Source organism: Pneumocystis murina (genome assembly GCF_000349005.2).
Source record: "Pneumocystis murina B123 chromosome Unknown supercont1.1, whole genome shotgun sequence".
Taxonomy (NCBI): domain Eukaryota; kingdom Fungi; phylum Ascomycota; class Pneumocystomycetes; order Pneumocystales; family Pneumocystaceae; genus Pneumocystis; species Pneumocystis murina.
In genome coordinates this window covers 392,250-416,394 of record NW_017802359.1, presented here as the reverse complement: position 1 = coordinate 416,394, position 24,145 = coordinate 392,250, and the positions used below count along the sequence as shown (strand labels likewise).

The following is a 24,145-nucleotide window of genomic DNA, read 5'->3' as shown; positions in this document are numbered from 1 at the left end:
AATAAAGTTTATAAAATCGATCATATATTGAGATAATATATATATTTATAAAAACAAAGTTCCAATTAAATATTAGTAGAATTAACAAAGCTTTAAAATATATAAAAAATATTTTTAATCAACAAATTCCCATTTAGCAATATTGACAGTACTAGAACCGACGTTTCTTATTATACAGTATTTTTCTTTATCATCAAGTAAGGTTTTTGATATTTTATGTAACGCAAAACACCCAATAGCAGTCATTTTCCCTCTTTTTAAGTTAAAATTACCAGATGTTACAAAACCAAGAAGATTATCAGATGATGGACAGAGAGGATACTAAAGATAAAATATTAATGTAAAGTATAATAATAATAATAATACATTTTCATCACCATACGGTACTATTTCTTTCAAAAAACGATTCCAAATTTCCTTTTCTTCAACAGGAATAGAATAAACTCTAGCACAAGAATCAGGACAACCCCTTCGTAACATAGTAATCTTGACAATAAAAACCAATTTCATAGATTTATATAGACTTGTATCAAATTTAGATTTTACATCAACGCCAGAAATTAAATGTAGATCCATATGCAACAATTTATGTTCATTTTCAGGATTATCAGAATTATTTTTGCAAAAATTTAAAAATAAATAACTCCAATCACAAATGAATGGATTTCCAAGTTCACCTTTCCCATCCTTTGTAACTACAGAAGACCATGATATTCTTTTTGCAGGAGGCCTTTTCTTCCATTCAAATTCTCTATATTCAGCTTCAATTTTTTCATTTTCATCACCAGCTAATGTTCCATGATAATCTGATGGAAAATAAGGAATTCCTTCTTCAAACTCTAATTGATGCTTTTCCTGCATTCCACCGAAACGAACCCTCGGAATATGCATTAAAGAGTGCCAAAGATGCGTTATCCAATTCCATGGTGCAAGTACTGTCCAACAAATTTCACAACGAAAAAGCAAAATAGGTATATCATAAGGCACAGAAGATTCAGAAGATTCAGAACGAAGGTGATTTATACGTTGTTGAGAAAGCTGATTTCTTTGACATCTCATGCGAGCTTCAGTGTCAAATAATCGAGAAGAAGGTATTAAATCATCTTTCCAAGATTTAATCAATACACTAGAAAAACCTTTATCTTCATTTATAATCCTAGGAGGAAACCTATTTATTAGACAAATCAAAATATATAAGAAAACATACGTTAATCGAGGATCTCTAATATCAAGAGGAATAACTATACCTATAGGAAGTGATTTAATTTGTGATACATATTTTATTTCTGACCAAATCTAGAAAATTCAATAATTTTTAAAATAAGCACAATGCATACTTGAGATGTTGTATCTGACATTTTAACATCAAACAAACATTGCAAAGCCAACGTTGACGCAGGTCCATGAATATCTATACCACCAATATCAAACCTGCAATCTTCAACCTTAACATTCTCCAAATATGAAGCTTCTTTCATCTGAATATATACTTGTTTAAAAGCTACTGGATGAAACCTAATCATCACACATTGAGAGTCTCCGATCTTTTGCCATAAAAAAATAGCAGGACAAATAAGGGAAAGAAAGTTAGAATCTTTTTGATATATCATAGTTTGACAGAATCGAGTGCCCCTTGTATATCTTCCTCTGGTAACTCCAGAATCACTTGCTGTAAACTGTTGTAAAACACGTTTTAAATTCTCAATTTCACCCCATAAACATATTGTACAAAAATAACTTGTATCAAATGCTACAGCACCACTTGTATTAGCAAACTTATGTGTTGGACGATATGATTTTTCAGTAGGCGTTTTTGCTATAGAATAAGACCATTTTGTCAACATTTTAGCACGTTTAACATGCCATAAATGTGTTGGAAGCCATGTTTTATCTTTTTGTCTTTTATAAAATTTTCCCTTCACCTTTTTTACCTTTAAAAAATCATCTTTACTTTCATCTAATTCATCTTTTGACTCTTCAGATACTGAAACATTTCTAACTCCAAATTTTTTCAATTTATGAACCGTTAAAAGACGCATCCTTTTTTTCCCCTTAATACCCTTCTTTTTTAATGTGTTTTTATTCTTCATCTTACAAATATTAGAGCAAAAAATTCCCAAAAAAAATGCTATACTTCATTTTTTGCTCTAATACGTAAATATTTTGGAACTCTTTTAAAATCATGAGATGCTGATCTTCTTCTTAAAAACCTAGGCAAACTTTGAAAAGCTCTTTGTGCTGATAACTGACTAGAAATATCAACATTTAAGAAACATATCTTTCATTAACCACCGTGAACATCTCATTGCCTCAAAAAGTGATCGAATTTCAAACTTTCTTGAATTCACAAGTGACTTAACATCAATACAACCTTCTCTAATTGCTATTTAATCCAATTCTTAGTCATTTTTCTGCTTTTACTCAATACAAACCCGGAGAATCTGATTCAACCATAATCATCCGTAAATCAGGATTTTTTACTCTTTTTTTAACTGATACCACATCTTCCGAGTTTTCCTTACGGTTTTTATTAAGAATATCTTCTTTATTCATTTAAAATATTATATTTTTTAGTTATTTCATAGATATTTTTTGCCTAATAAGCCTTTAATATCCGTAGATTACAGCCCAGCTTATAAAATTTTAAAAATTAAATGGAACAACATATTTTAACATTCCCTCCAAAAGAATTAACAAAATACTCATTTTTGGAAACATACGGCCTTCTTTATTCTGTATATACAGACCTACTTTTATCTCAATTCTGGTTAAAGTTAAAAATTCATTGTTTACCATCTAATCGCTCAATTATTGAAGGAATCTCACCTCAAAACCACAAAACTTTATATGTTTATCCATGTTCATATAAGGAAAATGTTTCTATAGAAAAATTAAATAAATTATATCAAGAATTTCGAAATATACGTAATGAGGATGAACCTTTATTACTAGGAATTGTAAGCTCAGATAGCACAATTGTTTATTATAAAATGAATGAGGGCCTAGTCAAACCAAGGAGAAATGATGAAGATTAATTTAAAAAGTGGCATATTTTATTGAATTATTTGATGATTAATAGAAAAAAACATTTCTCATTGTAACAGCAATGCTTTTGAAAAAGAATATATAGTTGCTAAATATAATAAATCATTTATTAGAGATTGAAATGTATAATCTCACTGTTTCAGCACCTATTTTTCAAGAATTGTATATATGTAATAATGTTCAATAAATTTATGAAAAGGAAAGATTAACGATAAATGAATAGAAATATATTATTAATTTATATACCATCAAAAACGATTAAATTATCGCTTCTAGCACATGCTATAAATATTTCAGCTATAAACCAAGCATACCTGATGAAATATTACTCACTTCCAGAAGGAACTTCATAACCTCCACTTATGCAACAATTTTTTAGTTTACTTTTTGAACCAATAACACTATTAACACAAACTATGCACCCATCTAACCTTACACTAGAAAACTTTAATAAAAAACCAAAAAAAAAAATACTAACCCATCTTCAATCTTAACATTATTCATAATAATACTATTAACCACAGTCACGGACTTTCCTAAAATACAATTGGGGCCAATAACACTTTTTTTTACATTACATCGCTCATCAATTTTCGTATTTTCTCCAACTAAAGAATCCGCCCCAATAATGACTTTTTGGGCCATTTTTGCAGTTATACATACTCGAGGTTCTATAGATATTTTTGATAACTATAAACATATTAATATCATATTTCTTTTTCTAAAAAGAAAAAAACATTTCTGTTAAGATCTGTATATGCCTGAATCGTATTTGAACGCAAGCAATATCGATTTTCAGGAAGCAAATATGAAATTACTCTAACAGGCTTCTCATCCAAAGTATCAGATACAAGATTATATCCATAACTACGTGAAGAAACTAAATAAGATAAATAAATATATCTAAAACGTTTTCTCTATTATTTTCATACGTTCTTTAATGTTATATCGTTTCAATAAAAGAGATTGATACTGGAATTTAACGAGCAATGGAATTAAATCTTCTTGTATAGAAGATATACGCTCATTTTGAACAATAAGATCCAATACCCATCGTTTAAAAATATAAAGATGAGAATCTCTCAACGTACTCGTAACATAAATTCGTGGATATCTCTAAGAGTTAAATTGATAATTTTTTTGAAAAAAAATTATTTACTTCCAAAGCATAGACATTCTAACAATAAATTCTTCATTCATTTCACTCGCTGATTTTACAAAAACCAATGAATTATCTGGCTTATTGATACCAAAAAACATTTTCCGATCTACTTTTTTTTATTCTATAAATCTATTAAATTGAAAAAGATACCTGAATCTTTAGATATAAGAAAGCTTCCATCCTTTGAAATATCATACAATAAAAATGTAACTGTAGGTGTATGAATTCTATGAAAGTCCAGAATTTCATGTGGAGGAAGATTCATTATTAAATCACAACTCAATATAATAAAATCATTCTATATATATATTAAAATCATTCAATTCATCTCATCATACTTTTATCTTATCATGGACTTTTCTTATAAGATCTGCCGTTCCCAAAACATCATCTACACCACTCAAAGCATAAACCTGGATCCTAATATATCCATCATAAACATTTTTCAAATATGACGAAAGACATGATTCCACTTGAGTTTGGCAAATAACCATTATACCTATTTCTTTTTCAAAACAAAAATAACCTTATCCACAAATATATACTTAAAAATCCTGCTTCCTCGCACCACTTTAAGACATACCAGATCATTGGTTTATTTGCAATTGGCAACAATGCCTTAGGAAGATTATTGGCTTCAGTTAATGGATATAAACTGTAAAAAAAAAGAAAAAACTCCAAAAAAAACAATATACTACTTACCCTGTGCCAAATCCTGCAAGAATAATTGCCTGAAACCCACATGGACCTGTTGTTTGGCGACTTTTTATCTGAGTCGTCATAAGTGTAATCAACTTAAGCACCGTATCGAAAAAAAAAGCAGCAACCTTAACGACAGAGAAATGAAAGAATCATAAAAAAAGAGATTAAAGGATTTTTAGAGGGAAATAAGCAGAAAAACCGTAAATTTCTTAAAAAAAAAGAATAATTGGTGAATTAAGAAAGATGTCTCTAAAAAGAACGGGAGAAAAAGACGGAATTTTCATGGATTCAGCTTCTATTTTTGAATTTACAAATTTAGGAGCAGGAAATGAAGTAGGACGCTCATGCCATATAATACAGTTTAGGGGAAAAACAATTATGGTGGATTATTTCGAAAATTTGGAGAAAAAAGGTTAATTTATTGTTTAGCTTGATGCAGGCGTTCATCCTGCATATAATGGGCTTTCAGCACTTCCATTTTACGATGAAATTGATCTTAGCACGGTGGATATTCTACTTATTAGCCAGTTAGGAGAATATATTATTTTTTAGACGATCTGATGGTTGTAGTTTTCATGTGGATCATATTGCATCACTTCCATATGTAATAACCAAAGTATAAATGCTAATAATGATGTGAAACATTACTAAGTATGAAGACAAATTTCAAAGGAAGAGTATTTATGACGCATCCTACAAAAGCTATTTATAAATGGTTACTTACGGATTTTTTGAGAGTTAGGTAGATTATATTAGTAAAAAAAAGAGTGAAATAATTGATAAAATTAGTAATACAACATCGGAAGAGCATTTATATGAGGAAAAAGATTTAATAAAATCATTTGAGAAGATAGAAGTAGTTGATTATCATTCAACAATTGATGTGAATGGGGTTAAATTCACACCATATCATGCAGGACATGTACTTGGTGCAGCAATGTTTTTTATAGAAATAGCAGGCATTAAAGTAGGTATTTGAAGGATAGTTATAATATTTACTAATAATAATAGATACTTTTTACAGGTGACTATTCAAGGGAAGAAGATAGACATCTTATACCAGCGGAACTTCCTCCAATACAGCCTGATATATTAATAACAGAATCAACATATGGAACTGCATCTCATCAGCCAGTATCTGAAAAAGAATCACGATTAACCAGTATATATATTATTTTAAATATCAAAAACTGATCGATTTAGATATAATCCATTCGATTATTCGTAGAGGAGGAAGAGTTTTGATACCGGTATTTGCACTTGGAAGAACTCAAGAATTGATGTTAATTATCGATGAATATTGGCATAATCATCCTGAACTTCATTCTATTCCTGTTTATTATGCGTGTAGTTTAGCTAAAAAATGCATGACAGTGTATCAGACATATATTAACACAATGAACAATAAAATTAGAAAAGCATTTGAAGAAAGGAATCCTTTTATATTTAGATATATTAGCAGTCTAAAATCATTAGACCGGTTTGAAGATATTGGACCCTGTGTTATGCTCGCATCTCCTGGGATGTTACAGGTATGAACTTAAAATGGGTTTAGTTAATCATAACACATTGGATAGAATGGTGTTTCTAGAACACTTCTAGAAAAATGGTGTCCCGACCCAAAAAATGGTTTAATTATCGCAGGATACTGTGTAGAAGGAACTATGGCAAAAGTATGCATAAAAACTATAAAATGTTAATTATATTAACAATTTTAGCATATACTAAATGAACCTTCAGAAATTATTTCACTTACTGGCCAAAAAATCCCTAGGAGAATGACAGTCGAAGAAATATCTTTTGAAGCTCATGTCGATTATATACAAAATAGTCAATTTATCGACCTTGTAAACGCAAATCATATTGTAAATTTTGACTTTCATTGTGTTATTTTTTAATAAAAAATTAGATTTTGGTACATGGAGAACAAAACAATATGGGTCGACTAAAAAGTGCATTATTAAGCAAATATTCTCATAGAAAAAATGAAGTTCATGTCTATAACCCCAAAAACTGCGAAACATTAAAACTCACATTTAAAGGAGATAAAATAGCAAGAGTATCACAAAGCATTTATATCTATATTCTTATATATTTTAGACAATAGGCCATATTGCAGAAACTCCTCCAGAAAACAATCGTGTTATTAGTGGAATAATGGTTCAAAAAGACTTTCAAATAAATATTATGTCATCAGAAGATTTAAAAGAATTTGGCGGACTTACAACAAGCATTATTATGCAACGTCAAACCCTTTCTTTTCACGCAAATATTGATGTTTTACATTATCATCTTGAACAAATGTTTGGAACAATCGAAGAGGAAATAGATGATAATAATAATAGAGTATTTAAGGTAATTTTTTCCCTTATCTATCTATTTCTAATATATTAGATTATGAACATAATATCAATAAAATGTCTTCAAAAAAACATCCTTTCATTAGAATGGATAGGAAATGCACTAAACGATACAATTGCTGATACTGTTCTTGCAATTATTCTTTCAGCAGAAAGCAATCCTTCTTCTATAAAAAGTAACTTTCCAATATTATATAAAAAAAATAATAATATAAATTATAGCAACTTCAGATTCCAATAATCACTGCTTACACTCCAATTTTGATTACAAAGAAAAAAAAAATAGGATAGAAATGTTTCTAAAATCTCAATTTGGCCAGGCTCTTGTTATTAGTAACGATATTTTCGAAATTCATATTGATAATCATATCGCAAAAATTAATTTAGAAACATTCAATGTAGAATGCACATATGAACCTTTACGAAGTAGAGTTTCACATGTTCTTGGTGGTGCAATTGCAACTATTACTCCATTTTCAGATTCTTAAAGATAGATATAAAAATATGTAATATAAAAAGACTCAACTCTTAATATTTATAAAAAATTAAATCTTTAAAAAGAAAAAAAACATATCTTATAATCATTGCCAATAAGATTAAAAATATCTTTTTTTTTTTTTTATATTTCTTATATCTATTATCAATTTTTTTCTAAGTCGATCTACAATAATCATTCAGTACTATAAAACTTAAAAAACAGATTTTAAATATTTAAAAGAAATTAAGAAAATTGAAGAGAATTAATATATTTCAATGGCAGGAAAAGTCAATGAAAAAGTTGGTTTTAGGGTTGATCAGATCCAAAAAGAAGTCAAAAAAGAAACACAAGTATATATATATAAACCAAAAGAAAAGACAAGAAAAATTAATGTATTTTTAGGACAAATTTTTACGTAAAAATGAAAAAAAAGAACATTTTTAGGAGATTAATATAAATAATAGCACTTGTTAAGACATCAGATGAACTTTTAGAACGATATAAAGATGAATCACCATCATTAATTCTTCATATGTATCCTACACATTTTAGATTTGAACAACAGGCAAATAAAAGATCTTTATGAATATATATGATTGTTTTTAACATAAAAAGGACGGGGTGTTTCTATATAATAGTCCTATGAAAGTATAAAATTAAAGAAAATAAATTAAGAATTTTAATTATAGAAAGATAATTTTGGAATATATTAGGATGGAAACGATCCCTCCAGACTGTGTTGAGATTTTTAGAGATACCAGAACTCGTTTTTATGAAGGCAACTTTAATATTAAATATAAAAATTATTTTAATGAATTAAAAGGCTGTTTAATTGTGCAAATACGGGATCATAGACAAAGTACAAACGAGAATTCACATTCCAATGAAAACAAAGATACAAAAGTCGTGAATGAACATGTGATTCCTTCAAAATCACCTCCTAGGAGCTTTTCGACAATAAATGTTACAGAAAAAGTTTATTATACAGTCTTAAAACCATCATCAGAAACAATATGGGCAGAAATGTGCCTTTTTAGTGAATCAACCGGCGGAAAATTCAACGATGAAATGGCCATAGAATTTGAGTCACAAATATTGGTAAATAATTCAAGTTTTTATTTATTATTTTTTATTAAAATATCACTAGATAGCAACTACACCTGTTCTTTACCTACAACCGGCAACAAATCCTATGGTTATGAGGAGAATATTTTCGGAATTATGTGAACTTGTACCTCCAATTATGAAAAAAAGAAAACAAAGCCCTGCTGAAAAAATCGATGAAATGAAAAAAGCAGAAGAACAACTTATGTTAATTATGGATGAAAAACAAGGAAAAAGCTTTCAACCTAGGTATATCATACAATATTATTTTCCAATTTACTATAATTTTAGCTTTACACGCCTTGCTTTTATTGAAAAATTTCGCAATAAAAGATCACGAACTTATCGCAATTTTAACTTTTCTCGGATTTATCAAAGACAAAATCCTCAGATTTCTGTCCCTAACGTTCTTAACAATGATCCATCTATGCAAAAATTACATCAAAGAAATACTGTAGTATCATCTGTTGCTAATCCTGCTTCAATTAAACCTATGTTAAAAGTGCAACCTACAAATATATACACAAAAGAACAACAAAATATGCTAAGAGCACAAAAGACAATGCTTCAGATTCGAACAATGCAACTTAAACAATCTGGAATGCCTATTCATCAAATTAATGAAATTATTCAACAACAAGCTGCACAAATGGGTATTAATATACAAGAAATGTCTCTACCCACAAAAGGTATCATTACTTTTAAAAAATTTAAATTCATAACTAAGAATCATACAAGGAATTCATGTACAATTATAGTCCATATGTATATTTTTTCCTCTCTATATATACTTGACATTTTCTCCATCGGGATCAATAACAAATATTAATTTTTTTTTTTAAGAATGACTTTATAAAACTCAATAACAGCTCATTAAACTTAGAAATATATCAAACAAGTGTGCTATACTTTTTTTTTCTTTTGAAAATGACATCAATACTTGCACAATATCAAACAGATATTTCCTCACTTCACGAAGAGTGTAAAATCCTATTTTTTTTAAAAATATATTTAATATAATAAATAGTGAAAAAGCTCAAATCAAAGAGGAATGATCTATTATTAAAGATGCTTGAAGAGCGCCCTGTTCATGAATATACTTCTGCAAAGGCACCTCAAGATTTAAAGCCGATCGAAAGTCAATGGAATATTGAAAAAATATACAGATTGTCAGGAATTACATTCTTCATCCCATCTAACCCAGAAAAATATTTCCATTTAAAAAAAAAGTTGTTATATAAACTCATAGGAGCTAGAATTGATATTTTTCATAAAGGTAATTTTTATAAAGATAAATAATGAATCATAACATAAATAATTATAGGTTTTATTTTAAACTTAAATCTTGGCATATCTAAGATATCTTTAGGTGTATTTCTAGAGCCTCACTATTTAATCTTTCGCGTAAATACTATATTATCGTTATATAAACATACCATACCTAACTTTATTAATATTGATTTACTTGTAAAGAAATGGTTAAATAAGGATATCAACGTAAATTATATATTTATTAAAAGTTAATAATGATATATTTTCTAGATATTTCTTGCTTTAATACGCAAACAACTTCTTTATCATACAATCCGTTCGTCTCATATTCGTGAATTAGAAACTATCTTTTCAGACTTTACAATATTATGTGATCCTTCTGCTACATTGGTACAAATAAAAAATCAGTAAAATTATCTAGTATTTTAAAATTAATCCCATTAATTATTTTTTCATAGAAAATATACTATAAATATTAAGTATGGGGATACAAATATTGAGAAAACTATCATTATAAATTCAAAAGGAGATAGAGAAATAGAACTCGAAAAAAAAATATTTGACAATAATCTTATTACTATTCATCATTTCTTAAAATAATTACATTATATTATCATCTTAATTATACATAAAAATTCATTGATTTCATATCTATTTATTTTTACTTATTTCTTTCTTAATATTTAATCAATATTTCATATATTTATTCAATATTTTTTCTTATAAGCTGAGATAAATATTTGTTGATTATTTCTTGATAATCGACGTGAACCTACAAAAAACATTAAGTAAAATACTGTAAAATAAGAAGAAAATAGCCTTAGAAAAGGCATTTTTTCAATAAGTGAATAGACAATCTGTGCAACAAACAGATCTCTTATCTTTTTTATAATTTGAACGGTGAATCAAGGACATTTATTGATTAAAATCTGGCTGTTTGGTGTATTAGAATATTTTTTGGTTAAAGAAAAAAAAAAGATGCTTACAAAGATCTTTTTTATGTTACTACTATGTATTTCATCAGTTTTTGCATTTCAGAATCATATTGCATTGGTCGATAATATTTTTTATTCAAAAAACTATGAATCATGTTCAGATCATTCATTAATTGAAATTTCATATTTTTCAGGAAAATATCATCATAGAGAACGATTAATGGAATTCGAAATGTCAGGGAAAAGTTCTGTAAATGATAAGATAATGAGTATACTTAATTTTTATCCAAAAGTTAAGCTTAAAAAAACAGTAACATTTTTGTTTACAGTGCATGAAAAAATACATATAAATCAAACTTATGACCCATGTGTTATTAAAATTCCGGGACTATGTTCTATATCTTCAACACCATATTTTTTAACCAAAGGAGTATTACCTCTTTCAGCTGAAAAAACAAATGTTTCAGGTTTTAATCTGATTAACTTTACTTAAAATGATTAAAGGCACTAGAGTTTTTTTTCAATATTCCAGATTTTGAAGGAAAAGTGTATTTCTACTTTCATTCGACAGTGACAGGGGAAGAAATAGGTTGTTTAAAAACAAGTATTGTAAATAAGCAATCATTTCGCAATAATATTATAACGTGGATATGTCTTGGATTTTTCGGACTATCTGCTTTCATTTCTTTTATGGCATTTTCTTCACAATCTAGCTTTTCATATGCTTTACTAGCAGCTTCTCATTCTATTCCTGGACTATTAGCATTTTGGAGCTATTTTCAATTTCTAGCGAGCATCACAATGGAAAATGTAATATATCCAACTTCTTTAATAGCATGGGCTTCCAATTTTTCATTTTCTCTTGGTCTTATTAAATTTTTTCAAGAACTTATATATCTCTTTAATAAATTTTCAGAAAAGCATATACATCTCACTTTAGGAAATGTTAAAGAAAAACAAAATAACAATAAATTTGTATTATCAAACTCTTATCAAGGTATTCAAGGACAACTTAATTATTTAAAAATAGCTAACACTAATGCGTTTATAACATCAATTACTTGTTTTGTTTCAGCCGTTTTAGGGTTTCTTGTCATTTCTACAATTGCATGTCTTATTACAAGGATTATTAGACGAAATGAAATTTTTATTCGAAGAAACTGGATAAATTTTAATCTTTGGTCAATTTTAAGATTGGTTAATTTCATAAATACTATAAAAATGTACTTACTTTTCTAGCTTGTTATCAATATTTTTGGAATATCATTTATTTCTATTTATCAACTAGCACTACATGATACTTATCAGCCTAAAATACTCTCTACACTTTCACTACTCGTATTTGTGGTACCAATATTAATTCTAAGCTCGTTGCATTTCTTTCGCAGTCATTTCAGAAAATTAGATTCAGAAATGACTGCTAAATACTGGGGATGGCTTATTGTTGAATATAATTCTAAGAGACAACATTTTTATCTTGTTTTTTTCATTTATTCCCTATGTAAAGCATTTCTTTTAGGACTTTTCAACTTCCCATCTAAAGCACAAACAATTTCACTTTCTGCAGTCGAATTATTGTATTTGTTAAGCATATTAATATTATTTCCTTTCGAATCTATTAGAGCTTATACTCTTGAATTACTTCTTGGAGCAATTAAAACATCATGTTTAGGAATCATTATCACATTTTCCTTTAATATATCGGTATTTGTCTATTTATTATTTATATTATCTTAGATCTATATTTAGGAATTATCACGAGCATTATTAGGCATGACAATTATAATGATATCTACTATAGGTTTATTGACTTTATTCATTTTTACTCTATGGAATTTTATTATTGTTTTTCTTCTAGCTACTTATAAAGATCATATTAATTATGATTCTTTTGAAACAAACACCTTGTCTGATAGAATTCACAATTATAAACAAAAAATCTTTAAACATAAGAAATTTGGAAAAGTTTTCGGTTATGATCAATATCTTTATCCACAAAAGAAATATTATACATATTCTTCACAAAGTTCCGACTCTACTCTTCATAACTCTGAAAAATACTATATTAAACAATATCCCAAATAACACTACATATTTTTTCAAACAATATTAGAGGTAATATAAACGTTGTATAACATCGTATTATATACCATCTCAACTCTTCCATTTATTATGCATTTCAAAAAAATTTAAAACATTATCCTTAAAAAAAACTTAATACATCCGATATGGAGTTCTATGTGTTTCTATGACTTATGTAATTTTAATGTATTCTATGTATTAGTTCTTATAAGGCTGTTATATATTAATCTTAATATTAATATTTTCTATCATACCGGTAGCCAAGTTAACATCATAAATTTGAGAAAATGGAAAATTCAACAAAAAGGCAATAAAAACATTTTTTTTAATAATTTTCTAATATTTTATAGAAGAATTGACTTAGGTTTATATATATTCTTTTTTGAAGCATTTTTTTTTGATAAAAACCAGTAGATTTAACAGAAAATAATTTAGGTGTTTTTAGGATGCTTCATCAAGTGATATTTCCAATCACTTATGACGAGAGGTTCTATGAAGAAAGCTTAAAAATGGGAGAACTGGTTAAATTGGCTTATTTTAATGATATATGTGTTGGTTGTATTCGATGTCAATTAGAAAATAAAAAACTATATCTTATGACGCTTGGAGTTTTAGCAGCATATCGAGGACTTGGTATAGGTATTTTATTGCTAAATTATATTATATTCTTTATCTTAAATTGAAAAGGACAAAAACTTTTAAATCATATTTTAGAACAAGCAAAAAAACTAAATATAGAAACTATTTATTTACATGTATGGACAGAAAACAAAGAAGCCATTGAATGGTATACAAAGAGAGAATTTCATATTTTAGAAACATTATCAAATTATTATACAAAAATTCATCCGGGAACAGCCTATGTTTTAGTAAGAAACATTGTAGATAATTAATTCATAGCGAAATTATCAAACATTGTCGTTGTTCCTATCTAATTCTTTCTATTCTAGATACATTTTTATTGAATATGCCCTTATTTGAAAGCAAAAAATAAGATGGAGTTTCTTCATTGATAACTAATTATACAAAGCACAATACATATTGAATTTACATAACAATATATATCAAAATCTTTCAAAACGATCCATAAAAGAATTTTTTAATAATGATTATAAGCTATAGAAAGGAATGACCCTAAATAATAATTTAAAGAAAGGATCTTTTTTTCAAATAGCCCTGAAATTATGGATAAAAAAAACATTACCAAAAAATCAATATTATAAATACATTAGAAATATGATATCCATAATTAATAATTTACATAGATTAAGATATAAATAAAGGAAAAAAAATAAAAAAATTCAATCTTTGGTGAAAACATAAATAATAATAATACTATCACTCAAAAATATATAAATAAAAATCAATGTTAATTTATAGGAAAATAAGATCAAATATGGATTTAAAAATATTATGCAAAATTATTTGCATACTTTATACCAAAAATTTCATAAAATCTAATATATAACAGGTTAAATTTTTAACAAAAAATGTGAATAAATACAACATTTTATTATGTTATAACATCTGCATTTTCAAAATTTAACAAATTAGTCAATATGAAACACATTTATCATTTTTTGTGTTAAAGTGGAAATTTAAAAAAACAAAAAAATACATTTATAGAAAACACAATTATTATTAACAATAACTATTTTATTGAGATGTTACAAGGCGTTATTCTTAAATTTTTAAATAGAACTTGCTTCATTTAAAGGTAAAAACCAAAAAGCAATGAAAACAAATAAAAGACTATATACAAACATATGAAAAATATGCGGCGTATTTCATAAACATTTCTATTTTGAATATCTTTATAAAAATGAAGAATATTAATTTAAGACAAATACGCTACTTGAACATAACCAAGGAAGCAGGGAAACTCTATTAAATTACAATAATGAATTAATTAAAATTTCATATAATATTTTTATCATCAATTGGATATAGTGACATTCTTTCGTAAAAAGGGACTTGGGAGCTCATCTCCATCTTCCCAAACATTTTTTTTCCACATTTCCATGACAGTTGGTCGTGGATTTCGAAGATTTCCAATAGTTTCAGTATTTATTTCAGCTCTTAATAGCCCTTGACTATGAAGTGGGGAATCAAGAGTTTTCCTGTGACTTGGAGAAACTCTTAATCGATTAGGAGTAACAGGAGTTTTATTTGAAGTAGTATTGGATAACTTTGACGTGTTTTCCTGCAGTGGCTGACGAATAGGTATACTCGATATTGTTATTTGTCTTCTTTCTCCCGGAGAAAAATGAGTCGGTGATAATTTAGATAAATTATTATCAATAGTTACATGACGTTTATCTTTAACAGAAGATGAGCAATGAAGAGATGCAATTGTATGTGTGGACAATACTGTAGATGGTCTACCCGTAGTTCGTTCTCCAGAATGTCCCAATTCTTGTGTTTTAGAATAAAGTCGATCAATTTCCGTCTGTGATCGACAAACATGGGCCTGTATAGCCTTTCCTAGATTTATTTCTTTTTCATATAATATTCTTTCCTTATTTTTAAGCTCTTCTTCTTTCGCCAAAACACTTGCTTCTCTCTTTAACAAGTTATTTTCTCTAACCTTCAATTCTCTACGACTACATATAAATATTAATATAAATTATCAAATAAATGGGTTCCTCACAGTTCTAAAATTTCCAATTCTTTACGGTATGCCCGAAACATATCAATCATTAATAAATCAGAAGCCATTGGCCTTCTTTTTGGATCAACAGCAAGACACCATCTTATTGTATCTCTAAGAGTCATAGAATATAAGCCAGGAATTGGAGGAAATATTCCTCTTCGTATCTTGTGATTTAATTCAGGTTGAGTCATTGCTCTAAAAGGCGGCAATTTCGTACACATTTCATACATTGTGCATCCAAGTGCCCAAATATCAGATTTTGCAGTATATGGTTCATGATTAATAATTTCTGGAGACATATAGTAAGGAGTTCCAACATATGTTTGCGCAAAAGTTCTAGATGGATCATCTAAAATCCTTGAAAGTCCAAAATCACCCAATTTAACATAAATTTCACCATCACGAAAAACTATTAAACATATCAAAAAACTAAATATACATATTTATATATTAATATTACTATTATCCGGTTTAATATCACGATGAAGTACAACAACTGATGATGGCGGTGATGGAGGAGACGAAACTAAAATATCCGACGATGGTGCATCCATCCCAAAATGACATCGATATAAAGCCAATGTCAACTGAACAAAAATACTCCATAAAATATTCTCAGGTATTATTGAACTAATATAATCTCAATACATTTATACCACTTCTTTTTTATTACTTTTCTTGTTGACATTCTTTAATAAGGCTTCCCAAATCTCCATTCCCGCAAAATTCCATATATAAATGGATCGTATGATTTGCACGATCAATACTTCTTCCAAAATATCGTACAATATGTGGATGTCGTAGATTCGAAAGAATATGCACTTCTGAAGCTAACTGCTTCCGTTCTCTCTCTTCCATCTTCTTATAGTGGATCTCCTTTCGTGCAAAAACCTATTCATCTATAAGTTTCTCTTATATTCTTTCTTTTTAAACAACCATTCCATCTGATCTTCTTCTAACCTTTTTTTCATCAAAACTTATCAAAAAAAATCCTGGAAAAAACTACCTTACGAATTAAACCAAAAGATCCATGCCCAATAACCTCAAGCAGGTCATAATCCAAGTCATTGACCCCTTCTGAGCTCTCCATAACCCTCAACTACTAGAAGGTTTTTTAAAGCTGAAGTTAAGCCAAGAGATGTTTATCAAGCAGAAGTTGCCATGGCAACCAAAGTACTAAGATATCGGACGTCAAGAAAATGTCTTAAGAAAAACAAGACAGAAAAAGCCACAAAAAGGCCCATTTTTAGTGAAAAAACCTTAAAAAACATAAGAAAAACAATATTCTAAAAAGTTTTATAGAAAAAATTAAAATGTTTTCTAACGAAACGATTTCAACACCTTTAAATAATGGGTCACCATTGAGTATTCCATCAACAATATCTAGTATTGAGCCTCTTGGATCACCAGCTATTAAGAGTCAAAATATATCATTATTAAATGGTCATTTTCGTTCGCCAAGTTTACAAGAAATTTATCTTTCTCGAAATAATACACCAGATTTATCGATTGGAAAGAGAAAATATGTACCATCTCATCTTTCTCAGCTTCCATACAGAGTATGAATATATATATATATTGGGATGTTTGTAATATAATTATTATTTATATAGAAATCATATACACCAGACCGTTCTAGTCCGTTGGTAAGTCAGCCGTCATTTACAGCAAGACCGTCTACGTTTGTATTAAAGGAATTTATACGAAAATACTAAAATATTTTAAGATCGAATATACGGAAAACATCAACATCACCACCTAATTGGTTTGGTGGGCCTAGTTTTGGAACACCAAAGTTTTTGAATAATTAGTATTTTTTTAAATTAATCTTTATTAGATCGAATTCAAGAAGGGGAAAAGCAGGCCATAAGATTCAGGAAGAAGAAGCACCACCTGTTGAATCGCTTTATGATGTGGAAGGAAATATTATTCGGGATATAGAACCCAATGAAGTTTCAGAAAATAGTAAGTCTTAATATGATAAAAAAAATGAAATGTAGTAAATAATTTAGAATTTAATTCAACACCGGAATCAATTAGAGCTAAAGAACTACCCAAATCTTCTATACCAACAGCAGTAATTTTGTTTGGGTTTCCGGCAACATTAACATCTCATGTTATTTCTCATTTTTCAAGATATGGAGAGATTTTGGATCATTCTTCTACAGAAAATCCAATATCAACAGGCAGCAATTGGCTTAAAATAACTTATGCTGACGAAGAATCGGCAAGCAAAGCAGTCTCATCAAATGGAACCATTATAGGTGGAACATATATGGTAGGGTGTATATTTGCACCAGTCGAAGAGCCAAATACCAAAACAGACAAAGATATGGACATGACAATGGACCTAGATGCTAAGACGCCGTCATCTCATTGTTCGATTAATCCGAGACATTCAATAACACATATATCACATCAAGAATCCCCTAATATTGTACTTAGAACATCATCGAATACATATAAAAGTAATTCATGCAATGGTCGACGAATAGAGGTACTGGGTTCAGAAGGAATATTTAAAGAAACACCAGATAAGACTTATTCATGGATAACTTGGTCATCTATCAATAAGCCAACTACACAAGAACATCAACAAACAGAAAATAAAAGTCAGTGGACTAAAAAATTAGTACGTGGCATTATGGAATTACTTTTCGGTTTTTAGACATTTCTAATGAGATTTTCATTAAATTATTAGAAATGCACAATTCATTTATTAAAAATAACTATACTATAATCATTTTCTTTCTATTCAATATCATATAAGGTAATGCCTTATTTATATATACTCGTAATATGTTATTAAATAATTCATTAAAATTCAAACCCTTCTACAATTTATGCAAACGCATCTCGCCTCATATTATCTTGTGCAGAAAATGATCGTTTACAATCTTTTACTGAACATGTAAATGGCCACTCAGCCGTATGATTATAAATGTATATTTTAAAGTGCTAGTCCGAAAAAAAATGGCTGTTGTAAAGAATCACTTGGTACACAAAGCAATCCATGTGTATTTAAAAAGCACATTAATGGCAAATGATTTGATTTCTATTCATTAGAACTAGACAAAGATAAAATCGGTAGCAATGTCATTTTTTCTTTAACTTTCAATGACTTGGCCGATTTTAGTTCAAGTAAATATAAGAATAGAGCTATAAAAAATATTAACTAAAACATTCCGATCTACATTTCGAAAACTCTAGAAACTATAATACATTTTTAATCTTTCTGTTAATTTTTTTTATTTCACTCTAAAAAAAAAACTAAAGTAACTTAAAATATAATTATTAGAAAGTATTTAGTAAAATAGATAAAAAAGATTCATATAAAAGGTATATTACATGTTAATATATTATTATTGTACTGTAAAAGATTATTTTCAAAGGACTTTAATGTTTTATTTAAATACTTTTAAATAAATATAAAAAATATAATGAAAAGATTAAAAACGAGCTTTAAAAGGTTTGTTTAAAAATGATTTAAAATATTTTAAAATGTCTAGAAATACTTAGAAATATTTGGAAATGTTTTAAAATTGAATTATTTTTAAACAGATTTATTAAGTTAAACCCACTATTTTTAAGAATTTATCAATATTTAATTAAATGGAGAAAAAAACGTTACAGTATCATAATTTTAATATAAAAATATGCCTAAAGAAAAAAATTATAATCCAGCACAGGAATTTCATAAAAAAAGAAAAAGAGATCACATAAAAAAAGTATATTTCTATATAATTTTTATTTTTCTTCTAATTTTTTAGGCAAAAGCAGAAAAACAAAAGCTTCAATATGAAAAACTAGCAAGAAGAGATGTTAACAAGATCGAGACACAAATTCAAGAGTTCAAAAGACTTGGTATTTTTAATTATTGGATTTTGTTTGAAATATTTAATTTAATAATGTATATTAGAGATGAAAGGTCAATTAAGTGCTCTAGATCAATCAGTAAATGATAATTTATATTTCTATGAAAAGAAGATTAATAAGAGAGTTTAGAATCTTAAAATACTTGAATCAGACCTTAAAAGAATCAAAAAGGCTAGAAAATATATAGGACCTATTATAGAGAGTGAAAAAACAAAAGCAAGAGAAGCAAAAGAAGAAAAACAACAACAAAAAATACCAAAAAACCCGGAAAAAAGTATTTATTATGATCCTATTTATAATCCATATGGTGTTCCTCCTCCAGGAATGCCTTATAAAGAATGGAGTGATATAGAAGATGATGAGACATCATCCAATGGTATATTATTAATGAATTTATAATTGGAAAATCTAAAATTGATTAGAACCATCAACGCCAGAATCTGTTTCAATCATTCCTATGCCAAAAGGATCGCCTCCACCATCTTCATATCTAGATAAAAGAAAAAAGAAGCATCAGCTAGAACGTTTCAAACATCCAAAAACCTTAAATGAAAAGACAAACACTTTACATTCTTCTCATCTTGAAAAGCAATTTAAAAATGACAATTCTATCGAAGGATCTTCTCAACCTACTTCTACACCCACTATTGTTTACAGTGCAGATTGTATACTACGAGATTTAAGAAAAGAATCAACAACATTTGTTCCTACTGCTGTTCGTCAAAGGAAAATCCCACAACATCCTTCATTAAAAAAAAATATTATACCTAAACCTGCTTTTAAACAAAATCCTGTTTTTAAACCAAAACCAAATATTCATATCAATGCTGCACCTGATATTCTAGATGATATATAAAGCAAAATCATTATAATAGTACATAACATAAAATGGATATTTTAATATTTAATTAAAATAACCTTCTATAAAAACAAAATTAATGAAACAACTCATTAAAATTAACAATAAAAAATCTAAGAAAAATCTCTTAAATTTATCAAAACATTTTTATATTCATATAATTCAACTTTTCTTATGAACTCTTTTATAGAAAAAATATCACGAAAAGAATTCTATTAACAAACTTTATATAATTTAGTCATCAATGGATCCAATATTTCTTTATTCTAATACATTTTATCCATCTCTAATATCTTAGATTATCTTATCTATTTTGCTTTTCAGGAATCACGTGATAATAATCGCGTCTCGAAAGGCGCGTCTGAAACGGAGAAAGGCAAGTGCAACAAGACAAAAGGTCTTGGCAAGAAAAAGGGTATTTTTAACGGTTAAAAAGTGAGGATTAGAGGGGAATAAGAGAATCTTAGCTCCGTAGAAGAATATCCAGAAGGATTTATTAACAGAGGTTTTTTTTAGGTTAAAATTGAACAGTTAATGCTAATTCTTAATTACAGATTGTTTCTCTTATTATTTATTTTTAAGAAAACGATCAGAAAAAGAATAAAATATTATTCCATAGTGAACAATAACATAAGAGACGTTCTTTTAAAGTTTTTTATTATGACAATTGAAGCGTTAATTAACATATAACAGTTTCACAATTTATAGTGAAAAAATAAAGTATATAAATAGGAAGAAATAAGTTAAAGAGTCATAATAAAGTTAGAAGAATAAAAAAGAGAGAGTGTTGTAACAATTCAGATATAAAACGGGGCATATTTACGACTTATAAAACAAAAGTGGGAAATCTAAACAAATATATTAATCATTAAAAAAATTGATTTAAAAGGAGGATTTAGAAACCTAAAATTTAATTAATAATATAATAGTTATTCAAAATGGAACAATTAGGGCAAAGTATACAACCAGTAGAAACAGATGGTTATAGATCATCAGAAGGAACTATGAATAAAGTATCTAGTATATCTAACTCTCCTATCCATATTTTATCTGGTAAGTATAAAATATTATGGCATTTTTAAAATATAAATACTAATATATTGTTTATAGTCGGAAGTAATGCCATTTCTGCATTTTTCTCCTGGAGGCTTCAATCTAGCAATGCTTGCAAAGTTACACTTGTTTGGCGTAATCATTTCGATGCAGTATCCTCTTACGGTATTTCTTTTAGGTTTGTATTTATATTTTTATGTTATTTTATAATTTATATATAGATCCAATATATATGATTCAGAACGATTCAAACCTCATCGAGGTAAACAAATATTTTTCTCTATTGCTCTATTTATTATTAATATTAATTACTTAGTTGTTCAAACAATTGAGGAAGCTAAAACTCCTCACTGTCCATTTGACTATATTTTTGTATGTATTAAAGCTCTTCCGGATATATATGATATAGCGACTATTATCGAGCCAGTTGTTACATCCTCACATACCTGCATTATCATTAATACCACTAATGCTATTGGCATTGAAAATCAACTTATAGAACGGTTCCCCAAGAATCTTGTTCTTTCTCTTGTTTCAGAAGCTACTTTCACTCAGTTAAATGTAGCTGATTATGAGCATTCTGGATCTAAAAATGTTTGGATAGGTTTCATACAACCAAATTTAATACTTCCAGAGGAAACCCAACGAGATATGATAGAATCTTTAACATTAACGTTGGAAGCAGGGAATGTCAATTGCCGCTCTTCATCTAATATTCTTCAACAACAGTGGGAGAAAATGATTGGGTATTTATTTTTATCATTATTTTTTTCATATATTAATTATTATTATGGTAGACCTATCTCATTTCATCCTATTAGTGTGCTTTTTGATGAACCTAGTCATTCTGTTCTTTTAGAAAACCAAAATGCTAAAAAATTAATATCCAATTTATTTGACGAACTTTTACAAATAGCGGAGGCACAAAATTGTAGTTTCGATACAGTGTTTAAATCTAAAGTCATGAATACCATGACAAGTGATACAACTCAGTCTGTAATGTACCAAGACTATATTGCTCGGCGTCCAATGGAAATTCAAGTTTTTCTTACAAATCCTCTTGAAATTGCAAATAAATACAACATCATTGTTCCTAGATTAGAAACAATTCATGCTCTAATGCATAATTTAAATAATCGTAATCATCTTCATAGACAATCGCCATCTGCATCAGCTATCTTACCTCGACAGTTATCACCAAAATCTTTAGCTAAAGAACAACGCAAGCATCATCTAATTCATGAGCCAAATGGATATAACATTTCATCAGGAGATCGACATTATAGACGTGGTTCTCCACGGCAATTGATTAGACATGATTCCCTTGAAGGGCTTGAAGAATTTGCAGATATTGCTATGTATGGAGATATGATACATGTTTCCAATACAGAGGATGCTGATGCAATAGATCATCAAGATCATAATTGTATTAATAATATTGATGAATCATATAATCATATTCAAGGTCGAAGAAAAGGCACAACATATGATTCTATGTCACTAAAAGAAAAGGAACTAGCATTATTTAAACGTGAAAAACTATTGCGTGAAAAAGAGGTATTAGAACATAAAAAGAATATGGCACGGTTTCCTAGAAGTCATGCTAGTGATGGATATAGTACACGTTCATATGGCTATGATGATGATGATGATTATACAGATTATCACATTTCCTCGAACGTTCCAGCAAATATTCCACCAATGAATTCAGATAATTTTGATATGATGAGCATGACTTTTCGACGTCATAGAAAAAATACGAACAAAGTATCAACTAGTAATATGCGAAATACTTTTGAGAATAAAAATGACATGTACAATGATTATGCCACATGGGAGTGGCGTCAACGTTCACATTCACGATCTCAACCATACAATACAATGGATGTTAGTTTAATAGGAACATGTGACCATATACAAAATAGTCTTATGTTGGGTTATTCTTCAAATCGATATGGAACAGTCGATTCGAAAACATTAGTCAATTCTCGCACAAATTCCCTAACTACAGCTAAATCAGATGAAATGCGTGACTCTAGTACATATGGACCACCTCAGAGTAATCGTTCTACAATACATCATTCCACAGTTAATGGTGCGCCTTTAACACGTCATGCACATCATATGAGCCATCAATATTTATCGACTATGAACCCTGGGAATATACCGCCAGGCGTACCTCAACGAACACCTTCAGCACCATTAACATCTGCGCGACACATGCCCTCTCGAAGTATGATTATACATTCTCATCCATCACATGGTCCTATGAAAAATGGTATGAATATGAATCCTCATAGAAGTTTAACAGGAAGTGCAAGCGCAAGTACAGCGAGCAATGGAAACGGTTGCGCATCAGGAAGTGGTAGTGGACATAGTAGTACAAGTTCTTTTGAAAGAGGTCCAATGATTTAGACTACCAATTCTTTTATAACAAGAATACCCACTATAAAAGATGAAATGACAATGTTTTATTTCATAAGTTTCTTGGTTCTTTATCCAGGCTACATTATGTCACATTAATTTCTAATCGATCTATTACTTTTCTGAATAAATATAAATCT

The 24,145-nt window shown here is 28.3% G+C and overlaps 12 protein-coding genes across 12 annotated transcripts; 9 read left to right on the top strand and 3 right to left on the bottom strand.

The window, feature by feature from the left end:
* Positions 1 to 114: 114 nt before the first annotated feature.
* PNEG_00480 (hypothetical protein) lies at positions 115 to 2,553 on the bottom strand (the record flags this gene model as incomplete). The annotated part of the gene is made up of 7 exons (XM_007874174.1): positions 115 to 321; positions 367 to 1,168; positions 1,208 to 1,296; positions 1,338 to 2,090; positions 2,135 to 2,249; positions 2,293 to 2,383; positions 2,433 to 2,553. The coding sequence occupies 7 exons, from the start codon at positions 2,551 to 2,553 to the stop codon at positions 115 to 117; spliced, it is 2,178 nt and encodes a 725-aa protein (XP_007872365.1).
* Positions 2,554 to 2,654: 101 nt separating this feature from the next.
* PNEG_00479 (hypothetical protein) lies at positions 2,655 to 3,277 on the top strand (the record flags this gene model as incomplete). The annotated part of the gene is made up of 1 exon (XM_007874173.1): positions 2,655 to 3,277. One exon carries the CDS (start codon positions 2,655 to 2,657, stop codon positions 3,033 to 3,035), a length of 381 nt encoding a protein of 126 aa, XP_007872364.1. The 3' UTR covers positions 3,036 to 3,277.
* Positions 3,278 to 3,283: 6 nt separating this feature from the next.
* Positions 3,284 to 4,989, bottom strand: PNEG_00478 (hypothetical protein; the record flags this gene model as incomplete). The annotated part of the gene is made up of 10 exons (XM_007874172.2): positions 3,284 to 3,327; positions 3,379 to 3,482; positions 3,524 to 3,735; positions 3,783 to 3,925; positions 3,978 to 4,159; positions 4,205 to 4,313; positions 4,358 to 4,505; positions 4,546 to 4,706; positions 4,753 to 4,862; positions 4,910 to 4,989. The coding sequence occupies 10 exons, from the start codon at positions 4,987 to 4,989 to the stop codon at positions 3,284 to 3,286; spliced, it is 1,293 nt and encodes a 430-aa protein (XP_007872363.1).
* A 163-nt stretch (positions 4,990 to 5,152) lies between these two features.
* On the top strand, positions 5,153 to 7,757 carry PNEG_00477 (hypothetical protein; the record flags this gene model as incomplete). Its single annotated transcript, XM_007874170.1, has 13 exons — positions 5,153 to 5,290; positions 5,339 to 5,436; positions 5,480 to 5,525; positions 5,569 to 5,651; positions 5,699 to 5,876; positions 5,921 to 6,071; positions 6,113 to 6,441; positions 6,487 to 6,582; positions 6,628 to 6,774; positions 6,819 to 6,968; positions 7,010 to 7,264; positions 7,304 to 7,445; positions 7,492 to 7,757. The coding sequence occupies 13 exons, from the start codon at positions 5,153 to 5,155 to the stop codon at positions 7,755 to 7,757; spliced, it is 2,079 nt and encodes a 692-aa protein (XP_007872361.1).
* A 265-nt stretch (positions 7,758 to 8,022) lies between these two features.
* Positions 8,023 to 9,609, top strand: PNEG_00476 (hypothetical protein; the record flags this gene model as incomplete). Its single annotated transcript, XM_007874169.1, has 9 exons — positions 8,023 to 8,097; positions 8,150 to 8,162; positions 8,212 to 8,312; positions 8,363 to 8,395; positions 8,441 to 8,525; positions 8,571 to 8,845; positions 8,895 to 9,100; positions 9,143 to 9,540; positions 9,590 to 9,609. 9 exons carry the CDS (start codon positions 8,023 to 8,025, stop codon positions 9,607 to 9,609), a joined length of 1,206 nt encoding a protein of 401 aa, XP_007872360.1.
* A 169-nt stretch (positions 9,610 to 9,778) lies between these two features.
* PNEG_00475 (hypothetical protein) lies at positions 9,779 to 10,723 on the top strand (the record flags this gene model as incomplete). The annotated part of the gene is made up of 5 exons (XM_007874168.1): positions 9,779 to 9,833; positions 9,879 to 10,127; positions 10,221 to 10,348; positions 10,394 to 10,530; positions 10,582 to 10,723. 5 exons carry the CDS (start codon positions 9,779 to 9,781, stop codon positions 10,721 to 10,723), a joined length of 711 nt encoding a protein of 236 aa, XP_007872359.1.
* A 399-nt stretch (positions 10,724 to 11,122) lies between these two features.
* On the top strand, positions 11,123 to 13,143 carry PNEG_00474 (hypothetical protein; the record flags this gene model as incomplete). The annotated part of the gene is made up of 4 exons (XM_007874166.1): positions 11,123 to 11,525; positions 11,570 to 12,255; positions 12,298 to 12,762; positions 12,808 to 13,143. The coding sequence occupies 4 exons, from the start codon at positions 11,123 to 11,125 to the stop codon at positions 13,141 to 13,143; spliced, it is 1,890 nt and encodes a 629-aa protein (XP_007872357.1).
* Positions 13,144 to 13,586: 443 nt separating this feature from the next.
* PNEG_00473 (hypothetical protein) lies at positions 13,587 to 14,033 on the top strand (the record flags this gene model as incomplete). The annotated part of the gene is made up of 2 exons (XM_007874165.1): positions 13,587 to 13,779; positions 13,828 to 14,033. 2 exons carry the CDS (start codon positions 13,587 to 13,589, stop codon positions 14,031 to 14,033), a joined length of 399 nt encoding a protein of 132 aa, XP_007872356.1.
* A 960-nt stretch (positions 14,034 to 14,993) lies between these two features.
* Positions 14,994 to 16,883, bottom strand: PNEG_00472 (hypothetical protein; the record flags this gene model as incomplete). The annotated part of the gene is made up of 6 exons (XM_007874164.1): positions 14,994 to 15,743; positions 15,791 to 16,202; positions 16,254 to 16,423; positions 16,467 to 16,684; positions 16,730 to 16,753; positions 16,800 to 16,883. 6 exons carry the CDS (start codon positions 16,881 to 16,883, stop codon positions 15,077 to 15,079), a joined length of 1,575 nt encoding a protein of 524 aa, XP_007872355.1. The 3' UTR covers positions 14,994 to 15,076.
* A 223-nt stretch (positions 16,884 to 17,106) lies between these two features.
* On the top strand, positions 17,107 to 18,461 carry PNEG_00471 (hypothetical protein; the record flags this gene model as incomplete). Its single annotated transcript, XM_007874163.1, has 5 exons — positions 17,107 to 17,352; positions 17,407 to 17,474; positions 17,520 to 17,588; positions 17,631 to 17,758; positions 17,806 to 18,461. The coding sequence occupies 5 exons, from the start codon at positions 17,107 to 17,109 to the stop codon at positions 18,459 to 18,461; spliced, it is 1,167 nt and encodes a 388-aa protein (XP_007872354.1).
* A 988-nt stretch (positions 18,462 to 19,449) lies between these two features.
* On the top strand, positions 19,450 to 20,525 carry PNEG_00470 (hypothetical protein; the record flags this gene model as incomplete). Its single annotated transcript, XM_007874162.1, has 5 exons — positions 19,450 to 19,521; positions 19,564 to 19,657; positions 19,713 to 19,747; positions 19,799 to 20,045; positions 20,092 to 20,525. The coding sequence occupies 5 exons, from the start codon at positions 19,450 to 19,452 to the stop codon at positions 20,523 to 20,525; spliced, it is 882 nt and encodes a 293-aa protein (XP_007872353.1).
* An 880-nt stretch (positions 20,526 to 21,405) lies between these two features.
* PNEG_00469 (hypothetical protein) lies at positions 21,406 to 24,085 on the top strand. The gene is made up of 5 exons (XM_007874161.1): positions 21,406 to 21,581; positions 21,639 to 21,759; positions 21,803 to 21,843; positions 21,898 to 22,327; positions 22,379 to 24,085. The coding sequence occupies exons 1-5, from the start codon at positions 21,467 to 21,469 to the stop codon at positions 23,994 to 23,996; spliced, it is 2,325 nt and encodes a 774-aa protein (XP_007872352.1). The 5' UTR covers positions 21,406 to 21,466; the 3' UTR covers positions 23,997 to 24,085.
* The last annotated feature ends 60 nt before the right edge of the window (positions 24,086 to 24,145 follow it).